Consider the following 24,109-nt stretch of genomic DNA (forward strand, 5'->3'; position numbering starts at 1 on the left):
ACTTAGATACTACAGGCTAATTAAAGTAAAAAAATCCCCCCCTTCTTTTTTCCTTCACCACCAACTCTTGAAGATCAATGCCATAGAGGGATTATATTTCTTAAAAATTCAGAAAAAAATGTTCCCATATGTTTCCATCATGCAGCAAATTAGTTAAAATTAAATAGAAATGGGCATTAATTTCAATCATAATCTCTGGCTATGCAAAGTTCTCTGAAAACTCCTGAAAACAAAAACAGACATGCTCAGTGTTTTGAAAATAATTATACAGCACCAAACATAAAATCAGATTTCTCATTTCAGTTATGAAGAAGCACTAACACAGACGGAAACAATCAAGGGACTGAGGTACCTTTTAGGTTTCAAGTCTAAGACAAGAGCTACTTTCAAACAGGAGTCAGTTCATCTTTTAAGATGCTTCTAACACAGAGAGGAGGGAATCAAGCTAGTAGTTTTTCAGTCTCAACTTTAATAAGATTCGTTTCTATCTGGATAGGATGAACCACAAAAGCATGGCAGAGTTGGAACAATGAACAGCAAAGTTAAAAGCACTATTTACATGTACACATGATTAAAATTGTCTTTGTTATTAAATTCTATGTAACACAAATAGGGATCCTTCTAGATATATGTTTTTCTGCTTCCATGAATCTAAGTTAGTTACATAGGTCAACTCTTTATTATCCTCATTAATGAAGAAGATCATTGGCATGGATTATGATAAAAGTTAAAAAGAATCCACAAATTTTTAGAGGATGTAGGATTCTATGTCAAATTAGTTGAGTGTGAGGAATGGTGATTCTGATTAGAACATAAGTACCCTCATGACTGGAATTGACTGCATTGACTTCCATCTTTCTATCTCAACCAGGTTGTGTTTTTGTTGGACTACATTTGCTCCAACACTTCATAGATCCATGCTTCAGTAGACAGTTTAATGCATACTGTCTTCTGGTGGCCAATAGTTTAATAATGAGTCTTATCACATTGCTTTGGACAATGGACATACAAAGTTTGTGGGACTTTATTGGAAGCCTTTTGGGCTTGTTAAGGTACTCTTCTAACATAGGATTCAAGATACCAGTCATTCTATACCATAATGAAGAATCAAAGTAGAACATTAGAAGATTAGGTTTTTCAAAAGTAAAATAAGGTACAGAAAAAGAAAACATAATAAAGCTTTTATTTTTGAATAATCTTAATATATATTAAAACTATGTCTTTAAGCATAATCAATTAAATATCTCATGATATTTTCCTGGTGATTTTGGCAGAAAGACAAGTTAAATTGTAGATTTCTAAACTATAAAGTAAAGACTATAACTATAAATGTATCACACAAAGCTGTTGTCTATCTGATAGTGTTTTTTTCTTTTACTAAATAGATTTAATATCTGCATTTCCCACTGTATTTTGCCCTTTTCACTTACCAATTAGCTATCCCTTATAATGATTTTGAAATATACTCTTAAAAGTTAAAAAAATACACAAAAGCATGGTACTATAATCCCAATGCATCTGGCAAAAAATATATATAATCATGAATCATTTGGTGAAATTTCTGGAAATTATTTTAATTGCTTACTTTTCTAATCTACAGGAATATAGTTCTGAAGATAACTTAAATCACATTCAGGTGATTATTCAGCCAGGTGTGTTCTCCCTTTCTCCTCCCTAATTCATCACTTTTAATGGTTTCTCTGTGCTGATAGCTAAAATTGTCAAATGGTATGGCAAAGCGGTGGCTGCCCTGAAGCAAACTTCATTACTATTGTCTTTTGGTATTTGCAGCCCCTCATTTAGTTCTGATCTATTCATTCATTTCCATGGGAGAAAGTTCAACTTTTCAACCCTTAAGTGTATATCAGTCCCTTAAGAAACATTTTGGATAAATTGTGAGGCTAACAAAATGTTTTTGGGAATATGAACATTTCCAAAGTTTTTAAAAAATATATTTTCCCTTCTCACTGTAAAACTCCACTAACAAAGCAAGCAAGGCAGTATGAGAACTACCAAAACATAAATACCATTTTTTCAATTGAATTATATATTCTTTTCCTTTCAATTATATTTGATTTTTCTGTGGGAGGGTGGGGAGCCACAAGATTTCATTAAGTGTGTACTTGAAATAAATTATTACATTTTTATGTTCAATCTGGGTATTGATATTACTTATATGACATTCTTAGCTCTGACTGATAAAGCATACAAATTCAGGCCTTTTCATATTTTAAAATTGTAATTGATTCTTTCTCTCCACTTTCCAAATCACACAAATCCTCTTAATCTGTTGTGTTTAAGCCCACTTAGATTTTCCACTATTTCACTCAGGAGCAAAATCTTTGAATATTTTTCCTCTTCAAAGAGGAAAAAATACCACCAGTAGCAGAAGCAATAATAACTAAAATTTCTACATTGCATACTAGGTACCAGGCACCATGCTAAGCATTTTACAATTATTATTTCATTTGATGTTCATAATAACCCTGAGAGTTAAGAGCTCTTCTTATTCCCATTGAACACTTTAGGAAACTGAGGCAAAGAGCAATTTAAGTGACTTACCTAGGGTCACACAGCTAGTAAGTGTCTGTGGTCAAATCTGAACTCAGGTCTTCCTGACTTCCCTCCATCTACTCTGCCAATTAGCTGCCCTAAGCTTCCACGATTACATCCACATAGACATACCTTGTGATACACACAAAGAGAGCTCCCTGTCCAATTCACTCATATTGGAGAAATTGTGCTGGGCTTTAGTAGGGGATACAATAATGTAAAAGCTATTTTTCTCTATCTTTCCTTGCTATAATGCTTTTTTGATCTTCATTCCTTCATTAACTTCTGATTGCATTTTTTAGCCATTGATTACAATATTGATATGCCAAAAAATTTTAAAAATTAAAAAAGGGGCAGCTAGGTGGCACAGTGGATAAAGCACCAGCCCTGGATTTAGGAGGCCCTGAGTTCAAATCCGGCCTTAGACACTTGATACTTACTAGCTGTGTGACCCTGGGCAAGTCATTTAACCCTCATTGCCCCACAAAAAAAAATTTGATATGCCAACTGTAGAAATACATACATACATACATACATATATATATATATGTGTGTGTGTGTATATATATATATATATATATATATATATATAAATACTAAAATTCAAAGGGCACTGAACCAGGAGTCCAAATTCGTTGGTACCAGCCCCAATTTAGATATCAATAATTCACTTCTCTAGCCTTCATTCCTCCCCTTCTTTAAGGAAAACTTGGAATGGATGATCTATAAGGCTCTATCAAGTTCTTAGATACTATGATACTATGATTCTAGGATTACTTGGTACCCCATTGACCCCTTTGACTACACTATCTGACTTTTTGATCATCTTCATACTTTCCAACTGACAGGGCTCTCCCTCATCACCTGCAAAGGCCAAGCTCTCTCCTGCTCCCCACCTGACTAGTTAACATATATTCACTATGTGTCTACTCAATACAAAGCATTGTAATGAGAACATAAAAAGAACAAGTGTAAAGGGGTTTAAATATCTATAATTTCACAACAACTGTAATAGGTATATAGCTCTTTAAGGTTTGCCAAATACATATATTATTTCATTTGATCCTTATGACAACCCAGAAAGGTAAATGCAATTATTGGTATCCTCATTTCATGAATGAGGAAAAAGTGGTTTGCCCACAGCTAGTCAGCAACATTTGACCTCAGATCTTTCCTTCTCCAAGTCCAGTCAGTATTGTATTCACTGTGTCACCATTCTGGTCTTATTAGGAGGCTAAAATATATACACAAATAGTCATACCATACACAAAAGCATTATCAAACTTAGTAAAGTAAGATTTTCAAGAAGGGAGGCATGCCCAGAGCACTCTTTCAGTAGTGATAAAGTGACTTTAGCCTGCCCATGCTCTATGATAGAGCATGCATGTCAAAGATAACGCAGAGAACAATTTCAAATTCATAAAACTGCATCAATCACTCAACTCCATATGTATGTGTATACACATACACACAGAGGTCTATATTATTTCCTTCAATTTCATTAAAACAATTTAAAAACATTTTGTTCTTTTTAAGTTTTGAGTTCCAAATTCTATCCTTCCTTCCCTTGCTCTCTAAACCCCTCCCTCATGTGTAAGCAATAAGATTTGGTTATACATGTGTAATCATGCCATTTCCATGCATTTTACATATTCATTTTGCACAAGAAAACTTGAATAAAAAATGAAAAATAAAGTTAAAAATATCATGCTTCAGTCTGTGTTTAATCAATATCAGTTCTTTGGGACTGTTTTGGATCATTGTATTGTTGAGGATAGTTAAGCCATTCACAGTTCTTCATCAAACAATATTGCTGTCACTGTGCATAGTGTTCTCCTGGTTCTGCTAACTTCACTGTAATGTCAGTTCATTTAAGTCTTTCCAGGTTTCTCTGAAATCATCCTGCTTGTCATTTCTTATAGCACAATAACATTCCATCATAATCATAGAGCACATCTTGTTAGCCATTCCCCCAATTGATGGGCATCCCTTCAATTTCCAAATCTTAGTCATCACAAAAAGAGCTACTATAAATATTTTTGTACAGATAGGTCTTTTTCTTTTTTTTTGGATGTCTTTGGGATACAGACCAAGCAGTGGTATTGCTGGATCAAAGGGTATGCACAGTTTGATAGCCCTTTCTGCATAGTTCCAAATTGCTCTCTAGAATGGTTGGATCAATTTACAACTCCATAAAGTCACATTAGCATCCCAGTTCCCCGCATCCCCTCCAATATCCATAATTTCCCTTTTTTTTGGTCATATTAACCAATCTGATAGGTGAAATCACTTGATTTCTAATATCAAGAATTCCACATGTTAACAAATGTCCAGCTTATTTGCTGTAGAGGTCAAATGACTTTAAAACAATCTCTTTAGGGATGGCTTCAAAATTTGCAGGGTTTTGTTTTTTTCCATCACAAAAATCTTTTGAGGAAGGCACTGAAACTATGATTATCCCCATTTTATAGATGAGGAAAGTGAGGTTGTAAGACATTACATGATTGGCCTTTGATCACACAGCCTACAAAGCTGAAACAGGAAACAAAGTAGGGTCTTCTGACTCTAAGCATAATGCTTTTCCTATTAAGCAATCATGCACTTCAAAAAGAGAGAACAAACAGACAAAAAGATACAAAAAAAGAAAACAACTGCAGAGGGACAGCCACAAAATGAGACACGCAGAAAGACAAAAAACCTGAACAGACAGAAGGACAGAAGGAGATATACAGACACACAGAGCATAAGACTGGGAAAGACAGAAACAAAGAAACAGACCAAAAAATAGTAACATAAAAAATTTTAAATAGAAACATTGAAACACAAAGCAAAACATAGTGGAGACAGTCAAAGATAGAGACAGTCAGAAACCAAAAGAAAGAGAGAAACAAAAAGCCAGGAGACAGGGAGAGATACATAAACATACAGCATTATCATTCTTCAGTTATTATATATTACAATTCCTATACTGCTTTGCAATTTCAAAATGCTCTTACCTAAAAGTAACATGCATATAGCACTAATTATAAGAATCTCTCCTTAGCAAAACTTACTTGTCGTATGCCTCATCCCCTAGGCACCTTTTCGTTAAATGACAGGAAGCTAAACCAATCAATTAATCAGCGTTAATAGGTATGAATGTAGTAACATTTAGCTCTCAGGCAATAAATTTGTGTTTTAATATGGGCCTCCTGGAGACAATGCCTTAACTAAATGGTGTTATTCTAATGGGGGAAATTTAAGGCATCATGGAAGGCCTAGGAGAAAATATTTTGTGTCAGGTGAGACACTGAGATGACTCTCATTCCCTAACGTGGAGATAATGGCACGGGGTCTTTGTAGCACTAGGCCTAACAAACAGTGTTTTTTCATACAAAAAATGCTTGATATTCTTTCAATATTTTGAACATCCTTGATTGTATTGGTATAGAAGAGGGATTCTTAACCTTTTACATGGTGTCACTGACACACTCCCCTCTTTTGCCAGTCTAGTGAAGCCTATGGGCCCTATGGCCCATTGTTCTCAGAACAATATTTGTGAATTCAGAGGATTGCAAAGAAAACCCATTATGTTAAAATATAGCTATCAATATATTTTTTAAAAAATATATGTTCATAATCCAACCATTCTGGAGAACAATTTGGAATTATGTCCAAAGGGCTATAAAGCTGTGCATACCCTTTGACCCAGCAGTACTATTATTGGGTCTTTTCCCCAAAGAGATCATAAAAAAAGGGGAAAGGACCCACATGTACAAAAATATTTATAGCTGGTCTTTTTGTGGTGGCAAGGAATAAGAAATTGAAGGGCTGTCCATCAATTGGGGAATGGCTGAACCAGTTGTGGTATATGAATGTAATGGAATACTATTGTGCTGTAAGAAATGATGAGCAGGCAGATTTCAGAGAAACCTGGAAGGACTTGAATGAACTGAAGAGGAGTGAGATGAACAGAACCAGGAGAACAATGTGCACAGTATCAACAACATTATTCTACTCAACAATACAATGGTCCAAGATAGTTCCAAAGGACTCATGATGGAAAATGCTCTCCAAATCCGGAAAGAAAAAAAAAAAGAACTGTGGAATATGGATGCAGATTGAACCATACTATTTCTCTTGTTTTTGGTGCTGTTGTTTTCCTTTTTTGAGGTTTTCCCTTTATGCTCTGATTCTTCTCTAACATGACTAATACAGAAATATGTTTAATGTTATTGTACATATATAACCTATATCAGATTACTTGCTGTCTTGGGGAGGCAGGGAGGGAGGGGGAAAATTTGAAACTAGTAATCTTATAAAAACAAATGTTGAAAACTATCTCTACATGTAACTGGAAAATAATAAAATACTTTTATAATTTTAAAAAAATACATGTTCACAGACAGCAATATTAAGAACCTCCAAACTAAAATTTGCTGAGGATATCTTCTATAGTGGGGTTTCTTAAGCTTTTTTTGCAGTTGCTACCCTTTTTGGCCTTTGAAATTTTTACATAACTCCAGGTGTATAGGTATATAAAATAGGTATACATAGTCTTTTAATGTTGAAAAATTTTTCATGAACCCCCCACATTCAATTTAAAAATCTGTGTTCTATAGAACTAGTGAATCTCTTTGTCAATTGGACATCATCTTGTAAAGTAGATAAGCAGAGTATTGTTGGTCAGTTATCTCTGTGGCAGAATTTATCAAGAAATGTTGGATAATTTTAACATATTCATGAGACAACTGATTATTGGAGAGAATATAATGCTGTGCTTTGGTCTACTCAGTCAAATACTTCTTTATTTTTAAAAAAATCCACAAGCAATAAACATTGAGGGATATCTGCTGGAACTCTCAGTTAACTGGGTGACTTAGGATGGGCTATGCTATAGAACACTGACTGTGAAAGTTTATCTGCTCTTTTCTCATATTTTCATCAAGCATACTCTCAATGTGCTTCTGGACCATTCTCATTGAGATTGCATGAGGAAGTTGGTACTGAGATGCAGAAGGCTGAACTGGAAAAGACTATTGGCTTGTGAGTCAAAGGACCTGGGTTCTTGTCCTGCTTTTGTTACTACTATTTGTGACTTCAGGGAAATCAGTTAACCTCTCTGAGCCTTAGTTTATAAAATGGAGGGCTCATCTATTTCAACACTTCATCCATAATTTTATGATCACACAAAGGTGGGGGGGCAATGGGGGTTAAGAGACTTGACCAGGGTCACACAGCTAGTAAGTGTCAACTGTCTGAGGCTGGATTTGAACTCAGGTACTCCTGAATCCAGGGCCAGTGCTTTATCCACTGCGCCACCTAGCTGCCCCAGTCTTCATCTTCTTAAATAGCATTTATGCTTCCTCATGTGGCACATCAGGGATTGAGGTCTAAGAAGACAACTGTAGTGGTTCTGCTGTCACTGATCATGAGAAAGGTTTGCTATAGAAAGACTGGAAAATTGGTTTCATTTCTCATCTTTTCCGCCCTCTAGTTTCACCTATAAATGATCTTGAAGGCTATGGCTCATTTGAATCTTATATTAAATTTTCCACAGACTTATTTTTCCATCCACTACTTTTTGATGCTGTTATCCTGGTCTTTCCCTATCATCCTCCATGTTTTGCAAACTACTTTATATTCTAACATGGTATTACCCTTGGCTTCCATGTCCCTTTGCTTGATAAGGTAATCAAGTATTTGATAGCTGAGGCAGTTTTGGGGGGCGGCTTTGAAGCTCCTCGTTGTGGAGATTGCTTTATTAGTTAATCTTATGGTGAAAAGATGATATTCTAAGTCATTGATTTATTTTTCCTTTTGTTTTCAATTTTTTGGCATTGTTAGCCTTTAAAAAAAATAATTTAAGGTTGGACTTGTTCTAATTGTATGTAAATTCTTCTCATCTTTTTCTTTTCTTTTAATTTAGTGTTAATTTTGTTCTCTGTTCTACTAGTAAATGGCTTGACTCACACATCAGTAAAAAAAAAAAATGTTTCTTATCTGTTAAGGCAGCATGGGACAGTATGCAAGAGACTAGACTTTGGAGTCAGAGTAACTGTGTCCAAAACCTGGCTCTGCTATTTGCTCCTCAAGAAATCCTGAGTGAACAAGCTTCTTCTCCATGTCTCAGTTTCCTCATCTGTCAAATGGGGATGTCGGGCTAGATGATTATTAAGGTCTATTTGATCTCTAAACCTATGATTTTAAGATATAGTCCTTTTTGGTTATAGTAGTAGTAGTCATGGTGGTGGTCGTGATGATATAGTAAGAACAATAGTAACTAATATTTATGTAATTGTTTTTTTTTTAATTTTTAAGGATTCCAAAATGCTCGAGAGTTCAAATCTAGCCTTAGAGACTTAGTAGCTCCAATTCCAATTCCAATTCCAAGCAAGTCACATGAACCTTTCTGAGCTCAATTTCCATGTCTACAAAATGGGGTCATTGAAAGCATCAAAGGAGATGTTCATAAGGTAATCTGAAAATCTCAAAGAACTATGTAAATGATAGCTGGCTATTAATATTGTTTAATAATATAGTATTATTTGAGGTAGCTAGTTGGTCTAGTGAATAAAGCATTAGATCTAGAGTCAGAGAGACCCAAGTTCAAATCTGGCCTCAGACACTTAAGAACTATGACCTGGGGTAAGTCACTGAAACTGTTTGCCTCAGTTTCCTAATATGTAAAAGGGGGTGATAAAAGCATCTACACCCCAGGGTTGTTGGAAAGATCAAATGAAATATTTGTAAAGCACTTTAACATAGTGCCTGGTACATAGCAGGTGTTTAATAAATGTTTGTTTCCTTTGTTCCTTTTGTAGATGGGGAAAATGAGGAGAAAAACACAAATGAGTAAATTATCAGAATTCATGTAACTAGTAAGTGTAGACTTGAAAGTAGGTGTCTCTACTCCAATGCACTTTCCACAATATGATTAGCTAATCCTATTTTATACATTAAAAACATTACTCTCAGAAGGGTTCCATAGCCTTCACCAGACTGTCAAAGATCTGTGATCCCAAAAAAGGGTTAAAAATTGCTGCTATAGAATTTTTCTTACTTTTCATTCTTGTAACATATGCCAATCCACAAATATAATTTCTTGATTTTGTTTAATGTGCATTAGGAAAACTGACAGGAAAAGTAATAATGTATCTCAAAAAATTATGTGGATTTTTGTTGTTGGTGGTGGTGGTTTGTTTGTTTTTGCTTCCTTTGGGCAAATGATGAGCCCAACTTCCACCCAGCCCTAAAACTATGATTCTAATATTTAATCAATTTCTCTTTTGGTAAGAGTAGTGGTGGTGGTGGTGATAGTAGCAGTAAAACTACAAGTAGCAGTAGTAGAAGTACTAATAATAATAGTAATTGTAGAAGTAGTCATGATAAGGGTGGTGGTAGTGCTACTAGTAGTAGCAGACCTATTTGACTGGCTTACCATGACATGAAGGGACATTGGAGAATTCTCTAAAGCTCTGTATGGAGATGTCTATCTCTTTTAGCTTCTACCAAGATGGAAAGGCTGCAAGTACAACATCAGCAACAGACTTTGTTGTCTAACACATAGACTACCTATGTATTGAGACATTCACTAGGTTGTCCACTGGATCATGAATTACTTGGCAACAAAAATCCATGGAACAATGAAAAAAATAAAAAGGGGCTTTCACTCACATACAGCTCAGAGAACAGAGAAGAAAGCACTAAGTATCACACAGTTTTAAGTCAGGACAAAAATATCAATTTAGTGATTAGTGCTGTGAATAAGAGATCTTTGTCCAGCAACTAACTGATACATTAAAGAAGGAAGTGAACCATACCAATCTTGCCTTTTTCACAATGAACCAAAAGAACCCAATGATATGGTACAATGAAAATACTAAGAAATTTGGAATCTGAATCATGGTTTTCAAAGCCCAACTCTGCCACTTGTTCACTATGTGATTTCAGGCAAGTCACTTAACCCCTCTAGGCCTCAATTTCCTAATCTGTCAAAAGAGAGTTAGGGTCAGCTAGGTTGCTCAGTGAATAAAGCATGGGCCCTGGATTCAGGAGGACCTGAGTTCAAATCCAGCCTCAGACACTTGACACTTACTAGCTGTGTGACCTTGGGCAAGTCACTTAACCCTCATTGCCCCACCCCCCAAAAAGTAAGAATTAGACTAGATAACAGTTTGCAAAACACTTTAATAACTCATTTAAGTCAGATGACAACAAGACTATAAAATGGGAATTATTATAAATCATATTTAAAAGCTGAGCAAACCAAGGTTGGGAGAATTTAAATGATTTTCCCAGGGGTCACAAAATTAAATAAAGTGTCCCAGGCAAGATTTTTTTTTTTTTTTTTTTGCTGAGGCAATTGGGGTTAAGTGACTTGTCAAGTGTCTGAGGCCGGATTTGAACTCAGGTAGTCCTGAATCCAGGGCCAGTGCCTGAACCACTGTGCCACCTAGCTGCCCCCCCAGGCAAGATTTTAACTCGTCTTCCTAAATCCAGCCCAACACTCAATCTAACTTGCAATCTTGTTGCCCAAAGTGACCTCTAATGTCATCTGACTCCAAATCTGTTTAATTGAAATAATTTTGAAAAGGGGTGCTATAATTAGTGGAGTACCAATCTCAAAAAGAGAAACCACTGTTTTTCTTTCTGCATTTGACAACATATGTTTTTTATCCAAAAAGGGAAACTACTTTTGAGAGAGCTGTAAAAGGACAAAGAAGGCGAATTCTGTAGAAGGGTGAGGAGGGGAACAACTTTATATTTAGATTGTTGAAGCCATGATGCCTGCTTATTTTTTAAAAAGAAAGAAAGAAACAACAAGAACATTACAACAAGCAGGAACAATTTTCACTTTCTTTTTTCCCTTATTGCCTTGTTTTCCTCCCATACCATTTGCATAATGGGTAGAGAGATAGCCATTATGCAAATTCAGCTATCTGGCTGAAGTCAAAAACTGTACTCCAGATAAACAGAAGCCTATACAATCTCCTTTCTGGCCACCTCCAGCCATCCCCATTGTGATACATCATTTTATATGTTTTGCTTTTAGAAAAATGGTGGCAAAAGAATAAAGACTTTATTTCATGTCTTTGATAGTTTTAGACTAAAAGAAGAGCTACAATTTTTTTCCCCCCCTCAGGAAGTCAGGCTCTATCAGGACACTACTGGTTGATAGCATTGAGCATCACAGAATATTATTTACCTGCTCACTTTACAAATGAGGTAAAGGTTGAGAGTAGTCTGAGGTCTGATGGCTCAAAAGTAGTAGAACCAAGATTAAATCTTGGACCTCCTGATTTCAAGTCCAGTTCTTTTTTCACTATGCTGTATTACCCATGCAAGATTCAATTCAATTCAAGTCAACAAAAAGCTTTTTATTAAATGCCAAGCTGCCAGGCACTATGCTAAATACTACAGATAAAAAGATGAAAAAATGAGCAAGATCCAACCCTGGCAGAGATTAAGGTCTCCAGAGATACTACAAAATGCACACAGAGAGGTAAATACAAAGGTTTTTGTTTGGTTTGGTTTTGGTTTTTGGAGGGGGGTTGGAGGGGCAAAAAAGCACTACCAATAGGAAAGTGATTGTGTGTCCTCTAAATTAATCCTTGAAGGGAGCAAGGGATTCCAAATGGTTTATGTAAGAAGGAAAAACACTCCAGGTAGAGGGCACAGCCTGTGATAAGGGCTGAAAAAAATGATTTATATTTCATTTCCAATAGGAAGAACAAGTACGATGTCTATTAGGTAGGGATATGGGGTGGGAACAAAAAAAAAGGGGGAAAAAGTTATTTGATAACTTTATTATATATGTAAAAGGAATAAATAGCAAGTTGCATATGATAAATTTGCAGTTTCACATACACTCATTTTTCCCCCCTATTCTGTTATGGAAATGCTTGTTTTATTACTTAAGTTCAAAGTAAAATTAATACATTTTTTGTTTTTGTTTTTGTTTTTTTTGGTGAGGCAATTGGGGTTAAGTGACCTGCCCAGGGTCACACAGTTAGTATGCGTCAAGTGTCTGAGGTCAGATTTGAACTCAGGTCCTCCTGAATTCAGGGCCAGTGCTCTATCCACTGCACCACCTAGCTGCCCAATACATTTTTAAAAATAAAAATAAACATGGCTGTCACATCTCACAGTGTTCCCTTTGCCACCAAAGGACATTTTCCTTTCTTCTAGCATGAGTTATCCTAACACTGGTGAGTTACTTTAACAAACACTTTGTCTACATGCTAAATAGGAGGGGAAATGAGAGGGGGAGGTTTCTTAAGAGTGAAATTGAAGAAATACTGATGGGTCACTAAGAACACAGATGTACTGAACTGAATATTATCTAAGATTGGAAGAAAATAAAAGAGCAAGGTCTGAATTGACACCAGTGAAAATGCTATTTTGATATTTTGATAAAGAACAAATATAACTTAAGTGAAATATTTGCAGAGCATCTATTTGTTCATTTTCCCTTACTGCTGGATTTCAGATTTTAAGAAATGAAAAATACATTGAAAGAAAAACAATCCTCAGCATAACCAGAGATTAATTCTCAATAAAATAGCTTCTTTGTATTTCTTCTTTAAACAAAGCAGCACTTATCACCTTCAAAGCTCTTTCCAAAATTCACAATCTGCCCTTAGGATAAAAAAGTTAACAGTAGAAAGTGGCCCTTATTTCTTGTCCACATTCCTTATTGAGGCTTAGCTAAGTCCAATTGTTTTTGTGTGTGTGTGTGGGGGGGGGGGGGGTTGGCAGTTTTAAGGGGGTAGAATAAGCTACATGCAAACCTTTCTTTGACTTCTTCTTTTGGTTGATTTCTAACCATCAATACTTTAGCCTTTAGTGTGCTATTGAAAATCATTTGACTGATGAGCATTTCTCAAGCACTCAACAATATCCAGTAATTATGCTAGATGCTAGGGATAAAAAAGAAACAAAAATGAAAAAAAAAATCTTGCCCTCAGGGAGTTTTTATTCTACCAGAAAAGGCAAGATGAGACAGAGATGTAACTGTTGTTCAGTCTTTTCAGTTGAGTGGACTCTTCATGAGCCCATTTAAGGTTTTCTTGGCAAAGATAGTGGAGTGGTTTGTCACATCCTTCTTCAACTCATTTTATAGAGGTTTACAGAGGCAAACAGGATTAAGTGACTAGTCATACAGCTAGTAAGTGTCTGAGGCCAGATTTAAACTCACAAAGATTAGTCTTCCTGACTCCAGGCCCAGAAAGGCCATCCACTGTGCCACCTAGCAAGCTAAGGCAAACATGTTGATTTAGAGCACACCCTGTGGAATCCAGGAGCCATTCATTCCATGGAGTCAAAAAGGAGTTGGACAGAGCAGCCTTGGATGCTTTTGGTGACCACACATATGCCTCAGCACTGAAGAACCTGGGCTTTGAGTAGATGAGCTAACTCCCTTATTAGATCCTTGGGCCTTGCAACAATGATGGTCAAAGGGTGTGCCCAGTTTTATAGGCCTTTGGGCAGTTGTTTTCCAGAACAGTTGGACTAGTTCACAACTCCACCAATAGCGCATTAATGTCACAATTTTCCTACAACCATTCTAACATTTGTCATTTTACTTTTCTGTCATGTTAGCCAATCAGACAGGTGTAAGGTAGTATTTCAGAGTACGTTTAATTTTCATTTCTCTAATCAGTAGTGATTTAGAACATTTTTCATGGGACTATTGATAGCTTTGATTTCTTATTCTAAAAACTTCCCATTCATAGCCTCTGACCATTTATCACCTGGAGAATGGCTCTTACTTTTATAAATTTGGCTCAGCTCCATATGTATTTGAGAAATGAAGCCTTTATCAGAGAAACCTACTGCAAATTTTTCCCCCTTCAGTTTCCTGTTTTCCTTCTAATTTTGGCTGCATTAGTTCTGATTGTGCAAAAGCTTTTTAATTTCATGTAATCAAAATCATCTATTTTATTTCCTGTAATCCCCTCTATCTCTTATTTGGTCAAAATTTTTTTCTCTTGTCCATAGATATGACAGGTAAGCTTTTCCACACACCCCTAACTTATTTTTTATTACCCTTTATATCTAAATAATTTATCCATTTTGACCTAATCTTGGTATACAGTTTCTGTCAAACTACTTCTCAGTCTTCCCAAGAATTCTTGTCAAATGTTGAGTCCTTAACAAAAAAGCTTGGATCTTTGGGTTTTTGCTATTGTCATTACTGCATATTGTGTACCTAACCTTTCCACTGATTCACCACTCTATTTTTTAGCCAGTACCAGCTAGTTTTGACAATTAGTTTTATAATATAATTTGAAATAGTGAACTGCCAGGGTTTCTTTTTTTTTTTTTTTTTGCGGGGCAATGGAGGTTAAGTGATTTGCCCAGGGTCACACAGCTAGTAAGTGTCAAGTGGCTGACGCCAGATTTGAACTCAGGTACTCCTGAATACAAGGCCAGTGCTTTACCCACTGCGCCACCTAGCTGCCCCAGGCTTTCTTGATTAACATTTTTCCAGTGATTCAATTAATATCCTTGACCTTTTCTTCTTCCAGATAAATTCTGTTACTGTTGTTTTTTTTTTCTAGGTCTATAAAATAATGCATTGGTAGTTAAATTGGAATGTTAATGAAAAAATAAATTAATTTAGGTAGAATTGTCTTTTTTATTATATTGGCTTGACCTACCCATGAGCAATTAATATTTTTCTAATTCTTTAGCTTTGTCTTTATTTGTATGAAAAGTTTTTTTTTGTAATTGTGTTCATATAATTCCTATATTTGAATTGGTAAGTAGACACCTAAGTATTTCAAGTTGTCTACAGTTATTTTTAGTGGAATTTCTCTTTCTATCTTTTCCTCCTCAGCTTTGTTGGTAGTATATAGAAATGCTGGTGATTTCTGTGAATTTATTTTATAATATGTGATTTTGATTAAGTTGTTGTCTGTACTAGTTTTTTAGTTGATTCTCTTGGATTCTCTAAGTATACCACCATATCATCTGCAAAAAGTGACAGTTTTGTTTTCTCATCATTTTTTCTTATTCCTTCAATTATTTTTTCAATGCCTATTCTTAGTTTTAGATAGCTTCTACTTATCATTTTAAGAAAGGCTCCACTGATTCCTATGCTTTCTAGTGTTTTTAATAAGAATGGGTATTACATTACATATAATATTTTTGTTACTAATATGGTCAATTATGCTGATAGCTTTCCTAATATTGAACCAGCCAAGAATTCATATTATAAATTCCACCTGGTAATAGTGTATTATATTTGTGATATATTGCTCTAAAACTTTGTTAGTATGTTATTAAAAATATCTGCGGGGGCAGCTAGGTGGTGCAATGGATAAAGCACCTGGCCTGGATTCAGGAGGACCTGAGTTCAAATCCAGCCTCAGACACTTGACACTAGCTGTGTGACCCTGGGCAAGTCACTTAATCCCCGTTGTCCCGCAAAAAACAAAGCAAAAACAAAACCAAAATTTGCATTGATATTCATTAAGTGTATAGTTTTCTTTCTCAGTTTTTACTCTCTCTAGTTTGTTTAGGCATTCAAGCCATATTTTCAGTATAAAAAGTATTTGGTGGGAATCCTTTTTTTACCAAATTTTTCAAATTATATCGTACTAGGATTAATTGTTCTTTAAATGTTTAGCAGATGTCAAAGAATTAGAAATTGAAGGAATGCCCATCAATTGGTAAATGGCTAAACAAGTTGTATAGGAATGGAATGGAATTCTATTGTGCTATAAGAAATGATAAGCAGGCAGATTTCAGAAAAACCTGGAAAGACTATGTCTCTATTTCATGTGTTTCTTATGAACAAGATATTTTCAGATTCTAGATTCTAATTCATTATTCTTTCCACTTCTCTTTTATGGGTGAGTTCATCCCATTCATATTAGCAGTTATGATTATTAACTGTGCATTTCTCTCTATCCTGTCCTTCCTCCAATGTCTGTTTTGCTTCTGACCATTACCTTCCTTTTATTTGCCCTCCCTTTTATCAACACCCTTCCCACTTTCTCCTTCCCCTCCTATTTCCCTTGGGTAAGATAGATTTCTATTACAAATTGAGTATGTATGGATATGGATATGGATATGGATATGCATATGCATATGCACACACACACACACACACACACACACACACACTTTCCCTCTTTGAACCAATTTATATGTTTTTGAGGATCAAGCATTGCCTACTCCACTTTCACCATTTCCCCCTCCACTGTAAAAGCTCTTCCTTGCACATTTCTTTTATATGAGACAATTTTCCACATTCTTCTTCTGCCTTCTCCCAAGGCATCCATTTTTCTTGCTTATCCAATTTTTTTTACACCATCTTACCATAATTGACTCACTACTGCATTCTCTTTCTATGTAGAATCTAAGTGCCTCAATAAGGACAACATTCTTAAAAGATACAAGTATCATCTTGCTATATAGAAAGGTAAACAGTTTAACCTTTTGGAGTCCTTTATTATTTCTTTCATGTTTATATTTTTATGATTCCCTTAAGTCTTGTATTTAAAAGTCAAATTTTCTATTCAGCTCTGATTTTTTTTTTTTGCAGGGCAATGAGGGTTAAGTGACTTGCCCAGGGTCACACAGCTAGTAAGTCTCAAGTGTCTGAGGCCGGACTTGAACTCAGGTACTCCTGAATCCAGGGCTGGTGCTTTACCACTGCGCCATCTAGCTGCCCCTCAGCTCTGATTTTTTAATGAGGAAAACTTGAAATTATTTTCTTGCGTTAAATGTCTATTTCCCACCCCACCCCCATGAAATTTCATACTCAGTTTCATTGCATAAGTCATTCTTGGTTGTGATCCCAATTATTTTGCCTTTTGGAATATGATTTTCCAAGCTCTCTTCATGTGGCAGCTGCTAAATTTTTTGTGATCTCAACTATAGCTCTATGGTATTTGTATAGTTTCTTTCTGGATGCTTGAAGTATTTTCTTCTCAACTTAAACTCTGGAATCTGGCTATAATAGTCTTGAGAGTTTTCATTTTAGGATCTCTTTCAGGAGGTGATCAGAGAATCCTTTCAATTTCTATTTAACCCTCTGGTTCAAGAATATAAGAACAATTCTCAACAGCTTCTTGAAATATGATGCCTAGAGTCTTTTTTTTTAATTATGGTTATCAAATAGTCCAATCATTCTTAAATTATCTCTCCTCAATGTGTTTTCTAGGCCAGTGATTATTCCTCTGAGATATCTCACATTTTCTTCTAGGGTTTTTTTTTTTCATTTTTCATTTTGTTTTATTGTTTCTTGATGTCTCATGGAATCATTAGTTTCCACTTTCCCAATTCTAATTTTTTAATTTAAGTTTTCTACCTTTGTTTAGTTAAGATTTCCAATTTCAAATTTTTCTCCCTCTCTCCCCTCCCTCCCCCCCTCCCCTAGACAGCAGGTAATCTGATATATAACATTAAACATATTTCTGCATTAGTCATGTTATACAAGAAGAATCAGAGCAAGAAGGAAAAACCTCAAAAAAGAAAAACAACAGCACCCAAAACAAAAGAAATAGTATGGTCCAATCAGCATCCATACTCTGCAGTTCCTTTTTTTTCCTGGATTTGTAGAGCATTTTCCATCATGAGTCCTTTGGAACTTTCTTGTACCGTTGGATTAGTGAGAAGAATCTCGTCTATCACAGTTGATCAACACACAATATTGATGATATTGTCCACAATATTCTCCTGGTTCTGCTCATCTCACTCATCATCAGCCCACGCAAGACCCTCCCGTTTCTTTGAACTCTGCCTGCTTGTCGTTTCTTACAGCACAATAGTATTCCATTACATTCATATACCACAACTTGTCCAGCCATTCCCCAATTGATGGGCATCCCCTCAACTTCCAATTCCTTGCCACCACAAAAAGAGCAGCTATAAATATTTTTGTACATGTGGGTCCTTTTCCCTTTTCCATGATATTTTTGGGAAAAAAGACTCCAAAGTGGTATTGCTGGGTCAAAGGGTATGCATAGCTTTATAGCCCTTTGAGCATAATTCCAAATGGCTCTCCAGAACCAATTCTAATTTTTAAGAAATTATTTTCTTCAGTGAGCTTTTGTACCTCTTTTTCCATTTGGCCAATTCTGCTTTTAAAGAAGTTATTTTCACCAGTGAATTTTTGTACCTCTTTTTCATTTGACCAATTCTGGTTTTTAAGGTGTTATTTTCTTCAGTATTTTTGTACCTTTTTTACCAATCTGCTAATCACCTTTTCATAATTTTCTTCTATTGCTTTCACTTTTTAAGCTAATTTTTCTTCTACCACTCTTTTTTTAATTTTGAAAATCATTTTGATACTGCCCCTCAGGACTTCCATTGGCTCTTGACTGAAAGTGCTCCTCTCTGCCTATGAGCTATTATCAAGAAGTGGCTATAGGCAATGGAGTTACCAAAAAGTATGTGGTCCTTGGGGGCAGCTAGGTGGTGCAGTGGATAGAGCCCCAGCCCTGGATTCAGGAGGAACTGAGTACAAATCCGACCTCAGGCACTTGACACTTACTTGCTGTGTGACACTGGGCAAGTCACTTAAGCCTCATTGCCCCACCAAAAAAAAAAAAAAGTATCTGGCCCTGCTTTCAGGACTAGCATAGGATTACCCTTTAATCTCTTCCTCATCAGTTGCCAGGCCCCTTTGCCATCTTTTGTTTTAAAGCTCCTTATATTGCCATTGCTTCTGTCACCACCATATAGTCCCAGCACTGGTGCTTCATCCACATAGACTCCCAGGTAGCCTCCTCTCCCACAATACAGATCTCCCTTTTTCATCCCCTATGTTGTCTTGAGCTGGAGAAATGTCTCATGTTGATCTTTTCTTGGCTCTGTCACTCCAGAATTTAATTTCAGGTGTTATTTTCTTTTTTCTTTTTTGGAAGAAAATGTTGGGAGAGCTTAGCTGAGTGCTTTCTCTACTCCATCTTGGCTCCTCCCCCAGAAGTGAATGTCTCTTTTAAGTATTATTTTGTTTTAAGGAAATAAATGATTTTCCTATACCAGATATACATTGTATACTGGGTACCTTTCTGATAGTTTCTGGGGAGACCCTAAACATGAAGCAAACAAACCCTAGAGTTACAGACATAACAAGAAAAGAAGACTTACCCTTATCTATCTAAGCCAGGCTCTACCAGGACTAAAGGTGGTCCACATAAAAGACCAGAGTATAGCTCCTTAGTGGGAGAGTTTGTTCTTAAAGTCCCCTGTACCAATACTAGTCTGTTGTTACATACCAATTAAATAAAAAGGCAATTTTATGGGGGAGGCACTATATATCTATATCTATATATGTCTATATCTATATCTATATCTATATCTATATAGTAATAGTTATGGGAATCAGGGAAAACTCATGCAGAAGACAGAACCTGAGATGAGTTTTCAGGGAAACCAAGGATTTTAGGATCAGGTGTTGAGGAGGGAACATACTGCTTGGAAGAGGTATACACAGTGTTGAAAGGCACAGAGACAATGTTCTCTGTGGAAAATACTAACCTTGGCTTCCTTAAATTGTAGCACACAGTAACGCATGTGATATAAAAGAAAACTGTTTCTGAAGCATTTTAAAAGTCATGAGTTTATATTTGATCTTAGGGGAAACAGGGAGTCATTTCAATGCACTGAGTAAGAAAATGACATGGTGAGATTTGTTTTAGGATTAGCAACTATGTGAAGGATGGATGGGAGAAGTTGGAGACTTGGGACAAGGCAACCAAAAAGGAGGCCACTGCAAGAATCCATGAGAAAGTCAAAAAGACCCTATGATTTTTTGTGTCCCCTGAATATCATCAGAACCAAACATGCAAATGGTCATTTCAGAGGGAAAGAAATGAAGAGGAAATTTTTTTTTTAAAGGAAACAAGTTAAATGGCTATAAAGAAAGGCATAAAACCAAAGCATTGCCAAATATAAATTCTTCTATAACAAGCAGTCATTTCAGACACTGTAGGCAGCATACCTATAGACACATACATACCTAATTTCAGAGCAGAAGTAGTTACTTCAATTTCTCCACCAATGGGTTTGAAGGCAGCCAGCTGGGTGGCCACTTCTGCATCAAAAGGATCTGGGTTGTAGCTCTCTGTAAGGTTTCCACTAGGGCTCTCAACCTTAGGAATTGATTCTTGTTCATCAAACACAGCAATCAGCTGTAAGTAAATGAATAAAAATGGAATCATTTGACATGATATGTATTTCACTTCAACACAGAGCATATCAATTCTAATACTGTCTTTTCTATTGTTTTTAGATGAAGACAGTCCTTACAACCTTTATAAAGGGCTCTAAAATTTTCACCAACTTCCTTAATTCTCTATAATTACATGTTCTCTGCATGGGTCTCTGTACTCTTTCCAATCTCCTCTATTCCTATGTAAGTTAGGAGAAAAGCATTCTATGAGTTTTGAAAAACCGGAGAAAAGATTTGGACCAACACTACTAATATTGCTACTAATACTAATACTTCTATTACTACTACTACTACTACTAATGATGATGATGACGATGACGATGATGACTCACATTTTTAAGGCTCTTTAGGATGATGAAGCTTTTTAAAGAGATTTTAAAAATTAGATCTTTATAACAGATTGTGAAGTAGATAAACGTGAGTAATGTTATTCACATTTTCCATATGCGTAAACTTTAGTGATGACCAAGTTCCTAGAGCCAGTAAGGAGCTTAGCTTTAAACCCACGTTTTCTAATTCCAAGACCACAGTTTTGTGTTTGTTTGTTTTTCTGTATCATGCTGGATTCAATAAATGCCCTATTCCCTATGTGAGGCTCCTGAGAACATCTCCTTTTTAAAAATCTGGAGCTATCTGACAGATAATCTAGTCCCACAGTTTCATTTCAAAGATGAGGAAACTAAACACAAACAATTTAGTGATTTGGCTAAAGGCATGTTGCCCTTCACTATCAGAGGTTATATTTGAACCTGGGTGTTCTGACTCCAAAATTTTATTGGATGCTCTAATAAAACAATAAGTGGAGGGGAAGCACTAGGGGATGCCACTAGGTCACTAGGGTTGAGTCCTAGAAGTAGGCTTTTTATGATATATGATTGAGTGGTGACACAAGGCTTTCACTTGTCTAAACTTCTTTCCTGCATTAGCTTGTAATAGATTATCAACCTCTCTATTAATCCTATCTGAGTCACTTGTTTGTGTGGAGGTACTATCACTGAAAGCCACTGCAGAGTTTTTGCCTGGCAAGGAGAACAAATAAAATATGAGCAGCTGCAAATACACCAGTGTAACTTAAATTATCACATTAATTAGGTAAAACACGAATAGTGCTCTAAGGAAATGGGGGCAGCTGGTGAGTAGATTGGGAGACGAAGAGGAAGGTGGCTCAGGAAATGTGCTGCCCAGAGAAAGCCAACCTAAAGCACCAGAGTGGGCTTAGAGAAATCAAATAATGAAAGGAAGACAAGCAATGTTTAAGAGTGGGAGGGAGGGAGGACAGGGAGAACAGTATGGGGTTGATCCTAAAGGTGACAAGGGGAAGGATGATAGATTTCTTATATTCTAATTACAATTGGAGGGAGGTAATAAGTAGACATCTATATAAACAAGGAGGAGAACATCTAATACTTTGAATCTCACTCATTTGAACTAGTCGAAGGAGAGAATCCAGACACACATGCATACAGGGTTAAGGATGGCAATACATTCCACTCAACAGGGAAATAGGAAGGAGAAAAAAGAATTATAGGGAAGAAGGAGGAGGTGCCCACAAATCGGGGAATGCCTGAATAAGTTATAGAATTATAAATGTGATGGACTACTGTGTTGTAAGAAATGATGAAGGAGATGGTTTCAGAGAGACCTGGAGAGACAGAATATGAACTGATGCAGAATGAATAGAACTGGGAGAACAATTTATTCAATGAAAATTGTAAAAATAAGTAACTCAGAAAATTAGGAACTCTGATCAGTGTAATAACCAACCACAATTCCATAGGATTAATGATAAAGCATGTTACTATGTCTCGATAGAGAGGTGAAGGATTCAGAGTGAAGAATGAGACATGATTTTTTGTACATGGTCAATGTGGAAATTTGTTTTGCTTGATTGACTATGTATGTTTGTGACAAGGGTTTTGTTTTTTCTCTTTCAATTGGGGAGTAAGGTGGGAGGGAGAGAAGACAGATTCTGCTAATTGAAAATAATTTAAGAAAAATAATTACAATTATTAATTACAGATACCTAGGCAGGGTTCAAGGATCACCTCTGATAAACTCTCTAAGACTTAAAGCTACAGTGTACACACTGATCTCCATAGGTAGAAGTTTCCCTACAAGTCCAGTGCAAAAGATACACATAAAATGATACTGTCTTTTAAAAGAGGTAGCGCAGTTATATTGTCTAGGTCCTTCCCATACTCCAAGACCCAGTTCAAAAACATCTCCTTGAAGCCTCCACTCTTCCTACCAAGTAAAAAAGTATCCCTCTCCTCTGAACTAATGGTACTTTGTATTTACACTTTCTCACTGAACTTTGTATTAAGGTTGTTGGTGTATGTGTCCCATTTTCCTATCACTTCAGCTTCATGAGGAACCAGATTGTTTTATCCAGATTTGTATCTCCCCCTGTGCCATGCTCTGCATTCCACCTACTGCAAATGATTAGTAAATGTAGAAGGGAATGATTTTCCCTATTAGACAAGAGACTACACAAGGGCAGGAGCTATGTCTAGGGCATTCTCTGTATCCCTAGAAAGGCCTGAAGAGGGCTCAATATATTTTTTATTAATGAATGTGTAAATATTTAGTATTGTAGATAAAGGGCTTAATCCTTGGATTAAAGAAAATCTGGGTTCAAGTTCTTCTTTGAACTGTAACGATTGGAATGACGACACCTGCTGGAGACTTACTGTAGAAGAGTTCCACCCATGAAGCGAAGGTCTTTGAGGGCAAGACCAGGAGTCTTTTCTTTGGCGTCAGGAAGTGACGCGGGCTAGTGGGAGGAGGAAGGAAGAGACTGGCGCTCGCTCTGGGGCTCTTTCCTCTGGACTCTGGTGGAGAGCGGAGCTAGAAATGTGCTCTCCCTTTAATAGATAGGAATCTAGGCCTTTCTCTCTCTTTACCAAATTCTTATTCTCCTTAATAAATGCTTAAAAGTCTAACTCTTGCTAAAGCTTATAATTTATTGGCGACCACTCATTAGATATTTTAGACAGTTTAGCTAGAATTTTAGCCCTTAACAGAACATAACAGCTATTTGACCATAGAACAGTTAAAAGGACAACTCCTTTAACCTCTCAGCTATCTTAAAACTATAGAACTACAGGTCCTTTGCTGTCGATATCATACAAGGACTCTCCACAAAGTTTTTCCTAAACAGATGAAATCACAGGTTTTTAAACAAAATAGATACATATTTATGTAAATTGTAGGATGCCAGTTTCCTTCCCCAAATTATATAGCAACTTCCTTGAGGCCAAGAAGGGACAACATCTAATGCCTGTTCTTTGAATAACAATTTATATAATCTTGGACAACATACTAACATGTTCCCTCTACATAGCTCACAGTTGGACTAGGCATTGTATGAGATCTTTTCTGATT

At 36.2% G+C, this 24,109-nt stretch overlaps 1 protein-coding gene across 1 annotated transcript in view; it reads right to left on the bottom strand.

Moving 5' to 3' along the window:
* The window catches only part of PARD3B (par-3 family cell polarity regulator beta), a 1,353,776-nt gene that overhangs the window by 789,283 nt on the left and 540,384 nt on the right, over positions 1 to 24,109 (bottom strand). Inside the window, exon 3 of the mRNA XM_043998182.1 lies at positions 20,513 to 20,684. Within this exon, the coding sequence (XP_043854117.1) occupies positions 20,513 to 20,684 (172 nt within the window). The remainder of the gene's footprint in view (positions 1 to 20,512; positions 20,685 to 24,109) is intronic.

Source organism: Dromiciops gliroides, chromosome 3 (genome assembly GCF_019393635.1).
Source record: "Dromiciops gliroides isolate mDroGli1 chromosome 3, mDroGli1.pri, whole genome shotgun sequence".
Classification (NCBI taxonomy): domain Eukaryota; kingdom Metazoa; phylum Chordata; class Mammalia; order Microbiotheria; family Microbiotheriidae; genus Dromiciops; species Dromiciops gliroides.